We start from the raw sequence: 20,495 nt of genomic DNA on the forward strand, positions 1-20,495 counted from the left end.
AATGAAGATGTGAATAATATTTTTTAATTAATTATTATGGTTTTTCGATGAGAAGTAAAAATGAAGATGTGAATAATATTTTTTAATTAATTATTATGGTATTTTTTGCTTTACAAGTAATACAAAGCTTATGAGGATTTGATCTTTAAAACTTTGATGTGGTAACATAGTAGGACAAACTCGTAATCTAAGAAGAAAAGTAAGTTAATGCAGGATATTGATGTTTCACGTCTTCTAGTAGATCATTAACACATACAAGGGTATGACCAACTTAAAGTAGGTGCCTCATCAAATCTTCGTTAGGCTAGCAAAAACTAATTAGGAAAAAGTGCTCCCGATTGTAGGTAATGAGTACAATAATGTCATATAAGTATGCTTCAAGATACTCCCTTAAGTTCAACATAGCTTCCTATGAGAACTACCGGTGATGCAAATCTAAAAGTATATTTTAGCAATGACTTCATGAAAAGGTTGACAAGATTGTCTTGAGATTAGATCTACTTGACTTCGATCTTCTAATGCTCTTGTTGCTAATGGGTGAAGAAAAACTTTGATGCAATATGCTTGGTATTGTCACCTTAGATGTATCATTTCTTTAACAAGTTGACACTTGCAGTGATGTCTTCATGAATCGTTGTTGGACCGCCAATGATGAAAGAAAAACAACATGAGGTTGTAATGTGTTCAATCACCCCTCAACTGAAAGCATTCACGTGATGCTTTGTGTAGAGCTAGAATCTCAGCGTGATTTGAAAACGTAGGAACCAAGTCCAATTTGGTATATCTTTAGGATATTGTAGTACCTCTAATGATATAAACAATCCATTTGAGACTGGGTTTGTATAGAAAAATAACCAGCATCAGCATAACCAACCAGGCAAACTTCATTATGAAGATCGGGGGTTGGATCCGCTTAACGATGTATAAGGATAAATCAAGCCCTTATCCACTGTACCGATTGACATCAAAGTTCATGCACCGAATATAAAAAGATTGTAAACCTTTGGAGAACTAACTTCGTAGAATATGCAGAAGCAGATGCATTTTAATTTAAAGCTGAAGTGGAGATCTCTATGAATCTTTACAAGGTAACAAAGATAAGAAGCAAAGGGGATGACTGTTTAAGCACCAACCTTTTCAAGCTATACATTCAAAACATATTTCTAACTATGTTATTTGTACGAACATTACAAAACTTTGGACTGAAAGCAGTTCACGCACCAAATCAAAGAAAATTCTCAATTTTCAGCTGCCACGTCCATCTTCCTTGTCTGAGAACGAAACATTGCAGCTATATCTTCAGCTGTGCTACATTCATCTGGTTTTCTATCTGCCACAGTGCGAATGTACCTTGGGAATCTGATCGAAATGCCGCGTGATGGATGCACTAAACCTACAGCAGCCTGGTGAACAGGAGACACTGTAAAGTCTGCACCTCTTATTTCCCACACAAGTTCCGGAGAAAACCACATATCAGGCATCTCAGAGGTTTTATAATAAGGTGGTTTTCTGGACAAGATCTTGTCTCCCGAAAAGAAACCTTTCATCTGCAGTTAAAAACAGAAATCAAACCTATAATCAGCAGATTCATGAGATGAGCTCACACCCTACATTGACTCTTAATAAGAGAATCCACGTGCAACACAGTGAGAAATCAATTGGAAGTATAATTTCCAGAAGGTTTTCTCCGTGCAGAAATGACAAATACACTAATAATTTGTCCAGTAAAAATAGGGTTTTCAAACTCAAGTGTCCTCAACATGAACCTGATTTCTGCCATGAAGCCCTAAACTAAGCCTTATTCACCATTGCAAAGAGGAAATTGCCTTTCACCACATATCAAATAACATACAACCCAAAGCTATACCGCACTAACTTTTAAAAGGATAAATTTTAGAGAGGACACATTAAAATCTTAGGTCTCTTATATTTTAAGAAATATGAACCCTTCATTGTACTCCACAATTGGAACTTGGTTTCAATAGGAAGTTGGAAACTTTTATCCAACAGGATAACATTCTAATATTGGAAACCACTTTATAGCCACAGTTCATCTTCGATCAGTCACAATATCTTCAGTAATATACCAAAAAATTGCATGTACCTTCTTAAGAAAATACTTTGCGTATCAGCAAAATACACATACCTCAATGTAAAATGAGTCGGAAAACCCAGACATGACACGGCAGACGCTTTGGAAATCTTCAGTCTCAGGGTTATAACATGCCATGAGAAATGGACTGTACCTGTAACATAAACAACATGCTATGAGGAATGGACCTTACCTGCACAATTGATACATATTTCAACCCTTCTCTCTTTTATGGCATGAGTAAGATTCAATATACTATTAAAAACCACAACAGAAACAGAAAAGACCAAATAGAAAGAAAAAACACAAGTTATTGACAAAGACTAAACTAATTAAAGGTAGTGCTATCCACATCCATTTTTACTTCTGATACACCCCTTTCAATTTTGGCCGTCGGATCAAATGAATTGAAGAAGATCAATGCCCAAAAATTAACAAGGGTGTGTGGGAGGTAAAATTGGGTGTGTGAATAGCACTTTCCTATTTAAAACTCTGGATTTGTAAATTCAATGACTTGGAAAACATGTAAAGCAACTTTAACGTTTGTGCATCCGTGCATGTAGTAGGTAATCACACACAGCATAAAAGTTAAGTGGCAACGAAAAATAAATAATTACCAGCCTGCCTTTCTCCCGTTTCCATGCCAAGCTCCAATTGGGACTAAATCAAGAGAGTCGTTCAATCCCTCCATGTAGTCTCGCTTGACCTACAAAGGAAAGAAAGACTTAATAACAGGTCAGGTCAGATATTTTTCCTATGATGTTTATTATATCAAATCATTTAATAAGAAACTTGAACAGAATTAAACCTTTAGCCATGTGTCTGTACGCTTTGATGGAGAATATCCAGCATCAACATCTAAAGATTTAACCATAATCCCTTCGCATGAGGATTGGAATGAATTTTCAAGAAAGCAGCTGATCTTTGCTAACGTGGCTTCACTGGTTAAACAAGCATCATCTGCTTCAACCTACAAGCAGACAAATGTTACAAATCAGCAATTAAGGAAAGATCCACTATGCGAAAAGATAAAGCTAAAGTGCCAATTACAAGAAAAGTAAACCATAAGCACTTACTGTAATTTCCTTGGCATATTCGAAATAACCCGGCTTCTCAACATAAAACATATCTTTCAAATCTGCAGATTATTGAGCACCAAAGTTTACAACATAATTTCAGGGTATCAAGCAAGATACTCTTAGACAGGAATATACTACAAACTAAAGTCTGGAGACGTACATGTTCGCCTTTGCCGCAGAGGAAAGCCCAGCAACCTGTGATAAAGTTTGATTAGCTTACTTTAATGATAAGCAACCGTATTACAAAAAATAAAAACAGAAATAAATAAAAGCAAAGACAACAATATGATCGTGTAAAATTCTAGCGTGTCAACCCTGTGTCAACACAAAAACCATATACAGTTATTTAAATGTTTGTATCTCCTCTGAGTTTATACTGTTGAATGACACAAATTCTAATAAGGAGCAGTTAACCCAATGCAGAAGCAATGGAAGTGTTAGACAAATGTCCAAGCCCTTCCAACCTTGCTCTTTTCTTGTAGTTATAAATATGATTTTATGCCAATTTATCTGTAACTATATGCTTTTTATGAAGTTGCCACACAAGGACGTTTATATGGTGGTATAATATGCCCAAGATACTTCCAAGATTAAGATCATTTGACGCCCTTTTGGTAGAGCCTCTGACTAAAATAGGAATGTAATCTGCTTTGAATAAAAATAGAAATATAAATCCTAATAGTTTCTGTCATTAATCTGGTTAAGACTAAATTTCTACAGATTAGATGATCAATTCATTAAACCAATGTAGAGCAGGGTTCTCATCCTATTGCTCCACAAAAGTTTACTAAATCAGTAATAAATTTGGGGTCTGAAAGCCTCTGTCTAAAACAGAAGGAAAAACCAGATCAAGAAACGCTACATAAGGAGGCATAGATATTTACTGCTTTCCATTGGCAAACATGATATCAAAGACAAATACGCAGATGTCGACCTGCACATGAAAGAAAATGTTTGAAAACAAATTCAATATTTCAGAACAAAAATGAAATCTACCCATACATTACACAATTTTTTTACATGAATTTTATCTATCACTACGTGAACCTGTATAAATAATTTATCAACATTTTTTATTAGATTTGATTTATTATGTAAGGAAGGCTTTAGAATAAACATCTTATGTTTCCCAATTAAGGAGCACATTGGATAGCATCCCGATAAGTCATACAACCTTTATGCTATCCAATGTAATTGATGTATCTCTGCCCCCTCTCCCACGTGACGACAATTCTTGAAAAGACATTAGCTTGTGACCATTATTCCTATCGACTGCAACTACCTGAAACCAGAAAATCTCAGAGAACTTAGTTATCCCCCTCCCAAAAGAAAGAATCTAACAAATCCAGAAGAGCGTCTGTCTGTGCTTGTCCATGAGTACAATACCAAGGAACTTTTACCTCCGCATCTAGTATAAAAGTTTCTGCATCAGGCTTACAAGATGCATTAACTATGTTAATCAGATCTGGAAATCTTGATGTTGACTCGTCCCCATTTCGTGAAAAAACGCGCAGAGACCCATCAACCAATTTGTGAATTTGGGCACGCTGACCATCATATCTGAAATTATGGTCATAAGCGTAGTAGTGGTTTCAAATCTAAAGGTTAAGCATACTCTCATAAATGCACATGAGGCACAGTTTGATGAATGCAATGAACCATTTCAGCAGGTATTACAGAGTTACTTTAAAAATTAAAAGGAACAGTTGGAGCTTCTATAGCCAGAAAAAGGAGAGAAGGGGGAGGAGGGGAGGGGAACAAGAGAAAGAGAGATGACCACCCATCTAATTCGTTTTGAGAATAAAGTATACCACAATGTAACCAATATTTAAAAAAAAATGACCACACAAATTCTCAGAAGAAAATTCTTGAAGTAAAACCTTGAAAATTTCTTAACCCTGAAATCTTTTCATCTAAATAAGAGTTGTCGGAACAAATTATAGGTGACATGGAACAGAAGTCTCCAACAATTTTGGATTGACATCTTTTGAACCTCTTATAAGATGTAGTGAATTTTAATTAGGCAGGAAAAATGACCAAGGCAAAACAATGCATCTACAGGTAAGGGAGGACCTTACTTGTATTCACATGTAAAAGCTTTATTTTCAAAGAGCTTCAGTGCTTGCTGAACACCATTCGTGATCCTACCACAAACAAACATTAAAAACACTGAGTTGGAGCATTAGTTTCTATTCTACTTGCATTCCTTAATACAAAGTAAGAAGCAGTTTCAAAAGCATATACTTTGCAAGCATTGGCTTAATAGGTATTCCTGGAACCATTGCCAAGGTTGACGAAGAAAATCCAACGCCCTTGTCCATGAGGGAAGGAACGACCAAATCCTGCATACAATGAATCACGTGGCACATTCTGACATCTCGAGATGATAAAACCAGGACGACAAATTTGAAATTTGCCTTCAAAATAATATTAACATCTAACTTGAATTAGCTAAGAACAATGTATGATGTTTATGTTTACTATCAAAAGTGAGGCATCAGGAGATGAAAACAATCAGCCATATATAAAAGACACTCTCATCATACAAATCCAATTAAGTGATGATAATGCACAAGGAACTGCATTGGTAAACCTTAAATAACTGAGACTGGTCCAAACACAAAAGTTGCACTTCAGGAAACTTCAAATAAATGACAACCGAAACACAATTTGGAGAAAATACATCAAAAGAAGGCCAAATTGAGAAAAGCCAAACTACACTACACAAAGGCTTGATCTTGCCAACATCACAGCCCAGCCAAATTATCCTCATAAAAGTCAACATCCAGTTATACTGAACCACACCAAGTTGAGATATAGATTTTAGAAGATCATGGTTCATGAAACAAAGACGGAAAATGGTTTTCGAATAAGGAAAATACAAGCATATGATATTTATGAACCCGTGAAACAAAATATTAGATATAGAAACCCTAATTGAAAATGGTTCCCAAAACCTTGTCAAGAGTCCAAACCCAAACTCAACACAGAAATTGTATCAAGCCTAACATTATAGCGGTAGATAAGGGTTTAAAATAGTTACAGTGACTATGGCTGTGGAAAAAATAGTCCCAGAAATAGTAAAAATAATTTCAGGCTATGAGAGGATGATGCCAGAGTGAACTCCCTCTTTCACCATAATAAAGGCAGTTGCACTTGGTGGATACTAATTATGTACCTCTGAACTATTTTAAGTTTTTATTACAAGTGCCAGGTCATGTAAAAGAAGTCATAACAAACTATAGAATCTTACAAAACAACATTGGATACACTTGCTTTTGCACTTAAGCAGAATGGTATCAAAAGCGGCATTGTGATTTCATACCCCATTTTATAGTGGAAAACAAGACATGAATAGAATACAGTCATCTAAAGGATAAAAATAGAACACCAAAACCAGCATCTACCTACACCAAAAAATTTACAAAATATATCAACATCATCAGCATTCCCATCTGAAAATAACAGAAAGTGCACTCTCCTAAAATTCAGATGACAACTAGGCACAAAGAGAGGCCCAGCAACGAACCCTCTCACACAAATACCCCACTTTCTTTTCTTTTTTTCTTTTTTACCCTACAAACATTTGGGGAGCGAGAAACTCTAGCATTTACTAGGTGGGTACTGTTGAGAATGAATCCCGCATTGATGAGAGGAGGGACCTTGCATGTGCTTATATAGTAGTTTACTCCCTATATTGTCAATTGGTTTTATGGTGGAACCTCAACTTTCTTAAGGTACTGTGGGAGAGAGTCAAACCCCAGACCACTTAGGAGCAAACCAAGGACCCAACCGCTAGACTAACAACTCACAATACCCCACTTTCTCATCCCTCTGACCCTCCAAATTCCAATATCTGTCTATAGGAATAAAAGCGATAACTGAACATCTTCCCAAAAGAAAAACCCCTCTTCCATCCTCACAAAAATATTGTCCTCCCAAAATAATGCCATGTGCAGCTGGAACTAGCAAGAACAGATTTGCCTTCCTGAACAGCCAAAGATTCAGTTCTGTAAGACAATGTAAAACCGGATGATTTGCACTCTCAGCATCTTTCTTACACAGCACACACCAATGTGGAGAGAGAAACATGTACCTGGAACCACCCAGCACATATATTGCCCTCCCTGAATAGCCTTAACCAAAGGACCATATTAATTTTTCATAAGAATGGTAGGAATTTTTACTCTAGTTACAATGTTTTATTCTTTCACGCCTTCACCAAGAAACTCTCTAGGGAAACCACCTATATACTAGATTGGAGGTGGTGCAGGCCTTCCAATAAAACAAGAATTTAGTTTCTAGAGACACAATAGGCAACTAAAAGTTGGTGAAAAATTCACAAGTACTCACCAAATTGGGCAGAACATTGTACGCTTCGACTACAGCAGCTGAATGACGCTGGAAGTTTAAGAAAGCCAGGGAAAAAAAAACATTAATATTAGAATAAACTAGATATTCAAATAAATTTATATCTTTGATAATAAAAAAAAATTTGTAACTTTTGTAATAAAAATAAAAAAACATTGTGGAACTATTTAGTTCAAATAGATAAATATTAAAACCTGAAGCTTATCTTTCATATTTTCTACTCTTCCTTCATTATTGAAGTTATACGAGGAGTTAATGACAACAGCTTGAGCCAGAGCAGGTAGAACAGTTTTCATCATTGCTCCAATTCGTAAATTCCTGACCTATACAAAGAATATACAGAAACTGAGTGGTGATAATAATATAAAGCAGTTTCCAATTGAAATGATTCTCACTGTAACTCTATTCCTATTACACCAGAATTCGCTTCCATTCACTTGACAGATGAAGCTTTTGGTTTGTCTATTCAAGCGAGGGCAGAGTTTTTTATTTTTCATGTCATACTGTATAACAAAGAACTTTCATGTTGTCAAAAGAGTTGAACAATTAAAACAGAGGAAGTGGCTGCTCATATTGATCAGTCAACCAAAAAAAGGACCAGCACCTCCTCCCCCACAACAAAACAAAACAAAAAGAAAAAACAAAAAGAGAACCAAAGATACATAGCACAAACCCAGCTGTTTCAATTGGAGACTGGAAGACTTACAAAACTGAAATCATGAGTTTTTTTTGTTATATATACAAGAAAAACATTGGGTCATCTAAATCTAGGCATGTTTAGGTGAAAAACACTGAGAACCAAAAGCTCTGTAAGAGTGTTACCAAAGTTCTAACAAGAAACTTCATCTCTTTCTCTCTACAAGAGCGCATTAGATTCAAAATGAGGCTTTTCTTTCGAACGGTGCTTCCACTACCTGTTTGTACACTGATGAATAATACATAAGTAAAGTGATGAGGTGCAAGTAATATGAGAAGATAAAATAAATTAACAATTAAAATGAATGATGAACCTGTACAATTTCCATGCTGTAAATAACCATACATTAGAGAAAAGAGAACATATTGGTTATATAAAATGGTAATAAGCAAAATAGTTATGCCAAAAGTACCTAAAAGCCATCTTACATTAACATGTTACCATTAAACCTCTATGAGACTCCATAAATGCCCCAGTCCTTCAGAGCACAACAACACCAACAAGTCAATCATCTACCCATCACCACATATTGTTGTTTTGTAAATGCAGGCTATTGAACTTAATTCCATTACGAGCAGACTTACGGCCTTAAGACAACAGTGAGTTCAAGGCCCACACTTTAAAATCTCAGGAAGGAGGAAAAGGAATACTATGTAAAGAGAAGAGAATATTTAATCTTAAAATGCAAATCGCAGAGAAGTGGCCTCAGTGCCAACAAATCATTAGAGGGTTTTCCAATACAACTCCCTTTGTTTTACAAATGTTTCTTGGGTAAGTTTTTGTAATTTCTACAAACTTAGTGAAACATGAAAATTTAGAGAACTCTGGAGGTACACTGGTTTTCTTATATATAAAATAACATAATTCATTATAAGGAAAAGAATAGAGCAGTTCTGCTGGTACACTGTTAAAAAAAACTCGAGGAATTCAACTTATTTGACAAATAAACTTGGAAAGCAGATTCAAGTTTTAAGGGGCTAAAATACAGTAAAAGTTTCCATTTCGTCAAATTTAAATCTACAAAGCAATTATAAAGTAATTATGTAAAATTTATCTCAATCGTTGAGCTCAAGAAATAAGGATTTAACACTTCTTATCTCAAATAGATTGAACATCAGTAGCCAGAAAATCCTGTTTCTTTTTCTCCAGTCACAAACAATCCAGAAAAGTTAAGGGGGTCATCAGCCAACTTTTTATAACCCAAACCTCAATTGAACTGAAACAAGATCACTAATATGAAATACATGCTAGATTCTGTCAAATTTTCATAAAAAGCATGCACCACACATCAACATTTCAGGTTGTCTAAACATTGTAACTGGACTAAGTTCATATATCGGTCATGAACAAAAACCAATCTGGACTATCCATACCTTATCTTTTGGAGTGCAGAAAATACATCCTTTATTAACAACGGTGAAGGAGGGGCAAGTAACTTTTGTGTCTGCCGGCATGCTTGAGCAACATCACCTTTAAGATATTATACTGTTATTAAAATTTATTCAGGGACCATGGCAGGATCACATCACCCAATTCCCAACCCCCCCCCCCCCCCCACCCACCTCTAAACATAAAAAGAAAAATGCTTAGAAGAGCAAAGAGAGAGGAGTGAGAAAAATGGCCCATTCCTACCTAGATCACCCAGCTCACTGTACATCTCCCTTATTTTGGATCGGCTTGTCCCACATGCTTCTTCCAGTGCTGATGTGACCAAACTTCCACCGATGTTTAGCTCCTGTATAATTCTTATAAATGAGAATTCCTTCCTTGTTTACAGGAGAGGGGCCCTTAGGCAGCATATTTGTGATTTGTCTTTAAAAAATTCCTTGTATTTCTTCTTGCTAACTCTATCTATTGGCCAGCCAAATGGAAAGGAAAATAAAAAGTATATGGGCAGACAACAGTTGTCAGGGAAAAAACGCATCAAACAAGCACATTGAGCAGAAAAAGTTGACAATCCACAAGTAAATCACACTTCTTGCACATAAAAATGCTAAACCACAACAATAAAAAGTCCAAATGCAAACAGAAACCACTTAACCAAATCTCGCAGTTAGAAAGTTGGAAACCATTGATTTTCTAGTCTAACTAAAAGTATAACCCAGTCTATAATTGTTATTAAGGCATGCTCGAATACAAAAGACAACAGATCTAACTTTGCATGGGTTTAGGAATACAAAGTGAACATTATAGCCACAGCTAAAACTGATAAAAAATTTAACCCATCAACAAATACATGCTCTAGTATGAAAGTTTTCATTCAACTACTTCATAGTTTTAGCCAATGCTCTTTAGTGATAAGAAATAAGTTGCACACGTATGTCTAGGCAAGCAAACAAAATAATAAATACAAATGATAAAGAATAAATACAACTAACCACATTTTCATGGTCAGCAGCGATCTTATTTGTGCACAAATACACTGAAGGCAGCACGTCATCAGGAGACAAGGCAAGCAAACTGCGTAACAAGAAGCATCACAAGCAATTATGGGCCACTTTTTTCTATTTCTTTTTTCTCTTGCAACAGAATTATATACCACATAACCAAAGTGGACAGTGGATCCTGAATAATAAATAAAAGCCCGAAAACATCACAATGGATCATACACCAAACCTTCTGAACATGTTGCAGAGCATGGAAGTAGCTTTTATCTTGCCCTTTTCATCCTCAAGTAAGTCAAAAGTTCTTGCAAGATGTAAATATGGAGCATTCTGTCCATTCCTCCAGCAAGCTGCACATGTTATCTCCAAGTTAATCAAGATTCCTATCTAAACAATTATAGCATATAACACAAAAAAGTTCTGTAAAATTGAACATCGTGTTCTAACTAAGTGGCACTAACCATGTTCTATAGGATTGTATTTTTCTGGTGGTAGAGACACAAAAGTTATATTTACATTCACTGGTAATGAAACCTGCACAGACGAATCAGTTGTTGGTTCCATTTTCCTTGACTGAGTTTTCTCTTTGTCGGAAGAGCAATTATTTATGTGGCAGTGGAACTGAACTGATTTTTCATTAACCACCAATTCTTCTTCATTCTCACCGGACCTTCCTTCACGATTAGAGTAATATATATTTAGCGCTTTATTGATATCTCCATTTGCCTCCTCCAGAATGGTGGCAGCATAGCTCTCTAGCGATTCATCACCATCTATTATCTGAAGAAACTGATGTATCTCATCCCTGTATGATTTGGTGTCATCGTTGAGCAAATTTTCATATTTAGGGTTTTGTTCATGCAATGAACCAGCCACCGCAGTTTCTGGAACATTTGGTAAGACTTTACTAAAAAACCTTGTTATTGCCAGTTGCTTCGGCCCGCCTGAATCCAATTTTGAATTTAATTTCAACTTTTTGTTTACCTTATTGTTAACTTTACTCGCCCTTTTCCCAGGAGATATTCCACTTTTAATCATATTCCTTGGCATAAGTGAGATATAATCTTGACTTAAAGGAATGTCAGTACTTCCACATGGACTGCTCTTATCAGAGCCTGCTTTTGGAAGTGATGCAGAGTCACAAGTTGAGGTAGTCTGGGACACAGAATCAGCAATTCTAGAAGCATTTACTTGCTCATGAAATTCTGTCTCGCGTTCGTAGAAATTAGAAACTGCTTCAACGATGTCCCCTCCCGTGCTACCAATCAAAACTAGCATCTGCTCATGGGTGACCCATGTGGGCAAACAATCACGAAGTTCTTGGACGATTTTTTCTGCTTCCTCATCATTTAACACCACTTGATTTTGTCGATCAGGTTCTTGTAGAGAAGATGATAATTCAATGCCTAAACTGATAATACTATTTCCTACTATATCCTTATCATATGACAGTGCCTCTTTCTCCTCACCGAGCCCCAAAATGGGGCCCTTGTTGGACTCATTTTCTACACTGTCAGCTACTTCTTTAGACCCAAGACGAAAGCTCTTCAAGAACTCCTTCTTGTTTGCCATTTCATCAACTAACCCAGCAAAATGCTTTTGCATTTTACTGGCGTGCTTACTATCAAGCTTTTCAACATCCAAGCCCACTGTAGGAACAACACGCTTTGGTTTCAAAAACCTCACATATTCTCTAAGTTCTTCATAGTTTGAATGTTCACTATATGGTACAAGATGGATCTCAAACGAATCCTTCGACCTAACCGAAAACTTATTACGCTTCACTTCATAAGTCCAACCAGTAGGAACAAAACCCACAACCTTAGAGTATCCTCTTTCGGCCATAATCTCCTTCATTTTCACAAAATTAGGCTTAAAATATGGCCAAGTCTCACCCAAGACATTCCACCCAACAACATGTACATCACTTTCACATTCATCCTCTGTAAATACCCCATTCTCTCCATAACCCAAAACACGAAAAACTGCCATTTTACGAGCATCCACATGCACCTTACGATTACACCTATGCGCAATTTCAAGCAAAATCTTCTCTTTTCCAATTACATAAGTAGCTACAAGAAACAAAACATTTTTCATTTCACTTTTACATTCACCCCCAACTCGTTCTATCACACTAGCAATATAATCTACAGACTCTTGTTGTGAAGGAAACACAAATTTCGGATTACAATACGTAGTGTCCAAGAAAACAGCATCGGAACCCACAAATTCACACAGAAAAGGGTCTAACTTCATTGAACCCGAAAACCTAAAATCGCCAGTATGAACATACCTCTCAAACTTTCCGTTCATATCCGGAATTTTAAACAAGAACTGAACCGCACCCGGACAGTGATTAGCGTCAATCAGTACAACCTTCACCCCATCGATTACAACGGCTTCGCCCAGCGGCAGAGCGACAACGAAATGAGGAGAGACCTTGAGCACCTCAGTGAGAAGACGGGCGGTGATCGGAGAACAAAAGACGACGCCTTTAGCCCAATTGGGGGAGAGGCCGCCGTAGTGATCGGAGTGGAAATGGGAGAGGAAGTAGGAGACGGAGTGATCGCCGGCGTGGCGGAATGCGTCGACGGCGAAACGGGTTTTGGGGATGAGTTTGGAGTGAGGGAATGTGGAGGGAATTGGAGGGAAAGAGGGATGGGGAGGGTTGGGTTGGTGGGAGAAGGCGGCGAGGGCGGCGAGGAAGAGGTGGGTGGAATCAAGGGTTGGGGTTCTGGTCACGGAAGAGGAGGAGGAGGCCATGGGAGATTGGATATGGATGTCAAGAGGAAAGCATTGTTTGGAATTTTGAGGTTTTCTGGTGGAAGTCGTAAGCAGGTATGTTGAAGGCGGCAAACACTAACAGTTTATTGTGTACCTCAAAAAACTTTTTGGGTATTTTCTGGAAATGATGGTCACATCACTTTCTTTTTCTTTCATTTTTTTCCAATTCATTCGCTCCCATTTCCATACTCTTTCCATCTCTTTTTTTCTTTCTGTTTTGTGTTAAGCCACGTCAACATTTTATATTCTTATTATTTTTTATTTTATTATTTTTTTAAAAAATCAATATAAAATGTTAACGTGGCTTAACCGTGACCACACAAGAAGGAGAGGATGGGAAGAGTGTGAAAATGGGAGGGTAGACAATCCACCTCCTTCATTTATATGGCTCGCCTGTAATGAAAAAAAAAAATATGTGAATAATATTACATTAAAAAAAAAATTAGTATTTACAAAGTTTCAATTAGATTATTTACTTTCAATCTTAAAAAAACGATACTTCTTATGAGTCTCTTGTCCAGAATATTTTGATTTTGTTTTCGCCTGTTATATTTTCACTCAGATATTTTTGGTTAGTAGATAGTATTGATCACTAAATTTATATTAGTTTAGACATTAGTTAGTTCCTTATCAATTTTCTTTCGAAGTTGGCACTGCTCATTGTCAAAAACTGTTATCATGCGGCTAATACGAATTTCAATTTGGTATATGGCTATATGGAAATTGAATGTACCAGTGCGTAGACCAAACAATTTATTAGTTAAAAGTTCAAATAGTCAACTTATGCGTTTGATATTAATATTGAAAGACAACCATAATTTCGTCTAAGGTTTAAGAACTATAAACGAACTGTTGAAATTTCACTTCAAGAGTTTGGCAAAACAATTTGCACTTATAATTACGTAATTCAATTCCTTATTCTACCAAGGGTTTTTAGAATAAACCTCACTTTTACTTGGCTAACATATGGTAAATTCAATTTTGGATCCTTGATTCTCTCTTAAATTTAAGAAAATACCGATATTGAACCATTGATCTGTCTGAATAAATATTTGAAAAAAAAAACCGCATGCTACATATTTTGGCCCATATTAAATCTCAAAGAAAACTTAAAAAGAATTCCAATAATGTATATATTATTGTTTTGTATTCTTATGGACAAACCAGAGAATGAAAATTGAACTCAAGATTTGGTATGAAGAGTGAATGCTCACATTGTGCAAAAAGAAGAGGCGATTTAGTATTTAATCCACAACCATATGTTTGTATGCATCATTACATCCTTAACATATATAGAAGACTCGAACCTTTCCGAAGAGGTGTAAGCTCAAGTTGAGGAGAAATTTTTAGTTGTGATGGAAATATAAGTGGTACACCACGTGTTTTAATAAAAGTGATGAAAAATTTTAATTTTTAAGTTAATAACTTTTTAGCATACATCCCACCATTTATATAATGACACATGGTGTATCACCCGTATACTGGTCACTATGAACAAAAACTTCCACCACCCCACTTTCCTACAAATCTCCCTTTGGCTAAAATTCCATAAATAACCCTACTGTGCATGCCATGAATAATAATCACCTTGAAGAAACAGAAACTGCAGGCTCTTCTGCTATGGTCTCCAGCAATGGCTTCTTTGACCTACTCATAGACAATCTGTGCATGAATTCCGGCGCCGAGAAATCTTCTATATCATCCAAATTCAACTTCGGCATCGCCGCCTCATTATCCGAACTTTCCCTCCAACTCTCAATCATCTTGCCCTCATCGCCGTCATCATGAGCAGATTTCGTGGCCTGATGGGGATCATCAGCCGGCCTCACCTTCATGTTTCTCCCGGAAGCCCGCTTGCTTGTGGAGCTGGCCGCAGAGGCCTTGAGGAACAGTAGCCCCATATCAGCCGTTGTGACGGTGGAGTTGAGCCTTATCATGGGGAACATGACGTATACGTCACCGATATCTAAGTCTTCGTCGGCATTGAGAGGTGAAAATCTTCTTCCGACACGAAGAGACTTGGTGTTTACGAGGAAGAAGTTTGGGGTGTCGAGCATGAGCTCGGCGGCTTTTATGGGGACATGGAATTGTTTGATTTCGCCGCTTGGGATGATCACTTTGGTGGCTGTAGATTTCCCATGCTTGCTCAATATTGGGGTTGCTAGGCTGCAAGAAATGTAGTTGCCCATGTTGTCTAGGGAGAGAGGGAGGTATATAGAGTTGAGATGAAACTTTTGGCCTGGAAGTTTGAGGGGAGTTGAAGATTATATAAGGGAGTTGAAGATTATATAAGGGAATTGAAGATTATATAAGGGAATTGAAGATGTCTCTCAGCTAAAAATATGATTAAAAGCGCTTACTTCTGCACCCAAAATATTAAGTTCGATTCTCTTTTTTCTCTGTTGTTTGAATGAAAAAAACTATGAAAAAGGAATAGAAGATTCTGAAATAAGATAATAGTAGAGCCAGTTGTAATGTATCTGGGTTTGACATTGTTGGTGCAGTCCGCGTTGGGCCAAAAAGGAAGAAAAAAAAATATGAAAAGAAAGCAAGAAAATGTATCGGAAGGTACGTTACTACGTTTCAGGTTGGCTTTTTATTATTTATTAATTAATTAACAAAATGATTATGCTTATAGTATCATCTATGAACAAATATCCCCTGTTAAATAACGTGTGGGACCTTTCCTCATTGTCCTTGACTTACTCATTCTTTTTTTAGTTCTTGAAATGGGATTAGGAGTTTATCTATAACACCAATATTATTTATGTAGGATAATTGACTTGTATTAAAGAGTTATAATAAATGTTGTCAGTTTTGTGTATCTGTATCAATATACTCTATTTACAAATCATTTAGTTCTTCTATTACTATTGTGCTAAAGTCGTTAGGTTTAGACACTAAACGTCTCATGTGCCAATGTACATATCAGTGTCTTGTTTGCTTTTTGACAAGAAGCGATACAGTGGTGTGGCCAGTTGATGATCATCATTAGTTCACAAAGTTTGATCATCACCAATAAATACATAGGGTTGTGTTAATTGTGTACATTGCTGCAGTGATAAAAAAAATTGGTATGGAGTGAATTTGCACGACCAAATTACAAATTAGAGTAAATTCCTATACGGCTACCAAAAACATATATCTACAAATGCTACCAGTATAGATTTGTTACCCAAAAAAAAAAAAAACGCGATAGATGCAATTAGAGTGTCTTATTTGTTAAAAGAATTACAATGAATCCATAGTATGTATTCAAGGTTGAATAAAGAAACGATGTCTCATCATTTGGTGACCAATATTTCTTCCATGTATATCCCTTCCCTAGTCTTCTTAAACATATTTCTACATCTCTTCCATGATTTATGGATGATTAATTCAATGAAGCATATATGTGAATGTGATAGCTTGGGAACCAAATAAACACTTATGACTTGCATATCATTTACGTGTGAATTAACAGGACAGCATGTGACCTTTTGAGATGCATGCATAAATGAATAGTAGGGTATGTATTTAAACTTTTTTGGCGGTGGCGGTGGCGGTGGCGAGCCGTTGAACGAGTCCATGGTGTTGAAGACTCACAATCGAAGAGGGGCAGCTCATCATATTCGTCCTCTGCCTGCTTGCGTCACGGGATCGTTGGTGTCACATTTCCAAGTATCTTCCACACAATTCTCCCACTGACTCTACCGAATTTATTTATTTGTTCTATGCCAATACAATAAATTGTCGTATCCTATACAATTTTTTTTAACAGAGCAATAATGTTAGTGAGTTAAATAGTTCCGCAAATACAATAGCGTCATATGCAATATTAACTTAAATTTTTGGGTATTTAATATTAAATCTCGTATTTCTTTTTGCTGATTTTTATATTGGTTGACATATGATGCATTTAAAAAATGATATTAAAGTTCATTTCCATCTCATAAAAACACTTCATCGATTCTTTCCTCTCTCCCTCTCATTGGACTACATCTCAATCTTGGTAGAGGCTTGAGTGCACTCCACTGGCAATGTGGAATATGTTAGAGTATGAGTGTGATTCTCACAATTTAGTAATAATCATTGTTATTTCAGATTGGTATAAAGATGTCTTAATGTGTTTATAAGAGTTAATTCAACTTTGGTTTGGATTGAAACTCTACTGTTGGCTCGAGAATAGAACTCATACTTGTACAAGGATTTGGTCTTGTATTCCTTGTAGGATTATTATAGGGTAATCTAGATTTTGTAGTACAAAAACCACAACCCCTGCTCTCACAAAAGCATGCTCTTATTGTTCCAATTACCTATAACTTGGAAATCATTGAGTTTTGTAGAGAGGAGAAGGTTGTGTGTGGATTCGTCCATGGCTTCTTCATCCATGAACATGCTGACAGAGTTGAAAAGCTTGTTGAAATTATACAAAGATTGGAGAAGGGTGATCTGAAGTTTAGAGTTCGGGCTTTGGAATCTGAGAGGGCAATCCAGCGGGTTGCAACTATCCAGAAGACTGTTGGGAATGTGAGTTGAACTTACTCATGACCTAATGGCATACACACATGGGAAAGACTTCGTCAAACAGTTTGCAAGTATGTGTTGCAGAAATTACTTCAGTATTTACATATACATAATATACTTGGAGTGATGATTATGATTTAGTTGGTTAAATCTTATGTTCTTGGCTAGTTTGTTATAGAGCTTGGTTATAAATCTGTTTGGACTTGCATAGCTACAATATTCAAGCATTAACAACACAAAATTTGAAAAATACTTAGCTCCTGATGACATGTAAAAAAATCATCATTATTTTTTTGCATACGTAATTTATAGCGAAGAAGGAAAAGCTCATCGAATGCAAATAACCAAATACTGTTCTATCTTAAACCTAGATTCAACCATTTTTTTGGGTCCTTTTTATTGATACAATGATATATTAATATTAAAAAGATACTATTAGATCATAGTACTAAATAGCTTACTTTGAAATATTAAGTTAATCAAAATTTTATTGCTATAAATCCTTCAACTTTATTTTTTCAATGAGGATATTTTCGTATTTTCACTTTGGTTGGATTTCATTTGTTTAAAATATTGCTTTTTAGGTCTTATTTTGTGTGCCACTTGGGACCCACTTTCCTTTTTGATTCCCTTTCCCCCCGGCCCTTTTTCTTTTGGGAATTTTAACGGAAAGCCTGCGGTAATGTTCATTTTAATGAAAAACCATATTTTTACACTATAAATTTAAAACTGGTGCTATTCACTTTACCCTTTATTTTGTTCTTATCGTTAAAACTCAAAGTTTTCAAGCATTTTTCATTAGTTTTCCTTTTTCTTTTTCCTTTGGACCCGTAAGTGATGCGATGAAAGTTAAGCACTCAAATTAAACCCTTTTTGACAATTGTAGTATATGTATAAGTAGGGATCGTTCTGGATCGGGGATTAGGAGGGATTGCTAATCTAAACTAAACTGACTTATAAAAAGAAACTTAAAAACACTTAACTAGACTCTATAGACTCAAAACACTTAAAAACACAAACTAAAACAGATTCTAACTAATTAGACACACTAAAGTAAATGGGGATTGGGTTTTGGACGAAAATAAAGTAAAACAAAACAGAAACTAGAACTAATCAGATTTGCACGAAATTGGTTGTTTTGGATGGATGATGGGCTAGTTAGAAGGTCTTTCTTCACACATGACACATTTGCATACAAATCAATCTCCAATTGCTTTTCAATAAACTATGATGCTCAACACCCCAGATTAACCGTGATGCACAAATTAACCCTCAGATTTTCCTTTACTCATTGAATTGGATGACTGCATGCGACAACCCAAATCATTGTCTAAAAGTCCCCTATATGAATGCATAATAGAGATGCAATTAAAGATCATTACGTTCCATGAAAATCATAAGCGTTGACGAGACAATTGTAACTATGAATGCATGATACGTTTGCCAAGAATTCAATTAACGCGATTGTGACAAGCAACCTTCACTACTCATGAATATAAACTTGTAACGATTAGATGAAACTTATTTATATCCTAGCATCAAATTCATGCATGAAAACTAAGTATGCATCCTTAATAAACATACACAAATCCGTTATGAATAAAATAGATAATTGAATTGTAATCACAACTTATCAAATCACAATTGGAAGAAATCAATTCATATTGCAAATATATTCATGGTTTCAAATTCTCCTGTAGCCAAAAGAGGTTTAGTTCCTCATACTTGCAATTAAACAGAAACAATTGAAATTAAACATTGAAAACCAAAGTAGAATACACCTAGAATGCTCCAGCAATCCAAATTGAATGACTAGCACAACTCCAAGCAATCCTCCTTCTTTGCAAATATGCGGCACCAAGGTGTGAGTGGTGAATGGATGGTCTCTTATGGTGGTGGATGGATATAGGTGAGTTATGGTGAAGAGTGGAGAGTTATGTAGATGATGTGGTGTCTTTGGATGATGGCCCCCAAATTATGGTGAAGGGTGGATGTATTTATAGGCTAGGGAGATGAGTGTATGGAGTTGTAATGAGTGGATGTAATGGGTGTAGTGGGTGAGTGTTGTGGTAATGAGTGGATGCAATGGATGTAGTGGGTGAATGTTTGGTAATGAGTGGATGTAATGAGTGGATGTAATGGGTGTAGTGGATGAATGTTTGTAATGAGTGGATGTAATGGGTGTAGTGGGTGGATGTAATGGGTGTAATGGATGAGTGTTTGGTAATGAGTGGATGTAATGAGTGTAGTGGGTGGATGTAATGGGTTTAATGAGTGGATGTAGTGGTAGGTGAATGTGTTGGGTGAAATGAGTGGATGTAGTGGTAGGTGAATGTGTTGGGTGAAATGAGTGTGCTAAAATGGTTATTTATAGGGAGAGGATGATGCACAAACTTCAAATTTTGTCAATTCCTTTTGCTCCAAGCATATGCTATCCATTTCATGCCCAAAAATGCTCCAAAATGCTCCAAAATGCACTTCTTTGCCACATTAACCCTTTGGACCTACAAACACACAAAAATAGCTTAAAATACTAAAATAACTAAGAACTAACAACATAAATGCCAAAAAACAAGCTA

At 36.2% G+C, this 20,495-nt stretch overlaps 2 protein-coding genes across 3 annotated transcripts; both read right to left on the reverse strand.

Moving 5' to 3' along the window:
• Positions 1-1,016: 1,016 nt before the first annotated feature.
• Positions 1,017-13,527, reverse strand: LOC126609686 (DNA ligase 6). Of its 2 annotated transcripts, XM_050277556.1 has the most exons (19): positions 11,085-13,516; positions 10,856-10,973; positions 10,618-10,699; positions 9,872-9,974; positions 9,613-9,709; positions 8,365-8,467; positions 7,737-7,865; positions 7,525-7,572; positions 5,416-5,513; positions 5,250-5,315; positions 4,572-4,731; positions 4,346-4,453; positions 4,056-4,105; positions 3,332-3,366; positions 3,169-3,230; positions 2,901-3,062; positions 2,710-2,798; positions 2,147-2,246; positions 1,017-1,547 (listed from the first exon to the last, which is right to left on the reverse strand). In XM_050277556.1, exons 1-19 carry the CDS (start codon positions 13,387-13,389, stop codon positions 1,239-1,241), a joined length of 4,224 nt encoding a protein of 1,407 aa, XP_050133513.1. In that variant the 5' UTR covers positions 13,390-13,516; the 3' UTR covers positions 1,017-1,238. The 2 variants fall into 2 exon arrangements, with proteins under 2 accessions (XP_050133513.1, XP_050133514.1); XM_050277557.1 differs by lacking the exons at positions 1,017-1,547; positions 2,147-2,246 and having other exon boundaries at positions 2,707-2,816; positions 11,085-13,527.
• Positions 13,528-13,735: 208 nt separating this feature from the next.
• LOC126609687 (uncharacterized) lies at positions 13,736-15,689 on the reverse strand. Its single transcript, XM_050277558.1, has 2 exons — positions 14,998-15,689; positions 13,736-13,803 (listed from the first exon to the last, which is right to left on the reverse strand). Exons 1-2 carry the CDS (start codon positions 15,597-15,599, stop codon positions 13,791-13,793), a joined length of 615 nt encoding a protein of 204 aa, XP_050133515.1. The 5' UTR covers positions 15,600-15,689; the 3' UTR covers positions 13,736-13,790.
• Positions 15,690-20,495: the final 4,806 nt, after the last annotated feature.

The sequence above is a fragment of the Malus sylvestris genome, chromosome 17 (genome assembly GCF_916048215.2).
Source record: "Malus sylvestris chromosome 17, drMalSylv7.2, whole genome shotgun sequence".
Lineage (NCBI taxonomy): Eukaryota > Viridiplantae > Streptophyta > Magnoliopsida > Rosales > Rosaceae > Malus > Malus sylvestris.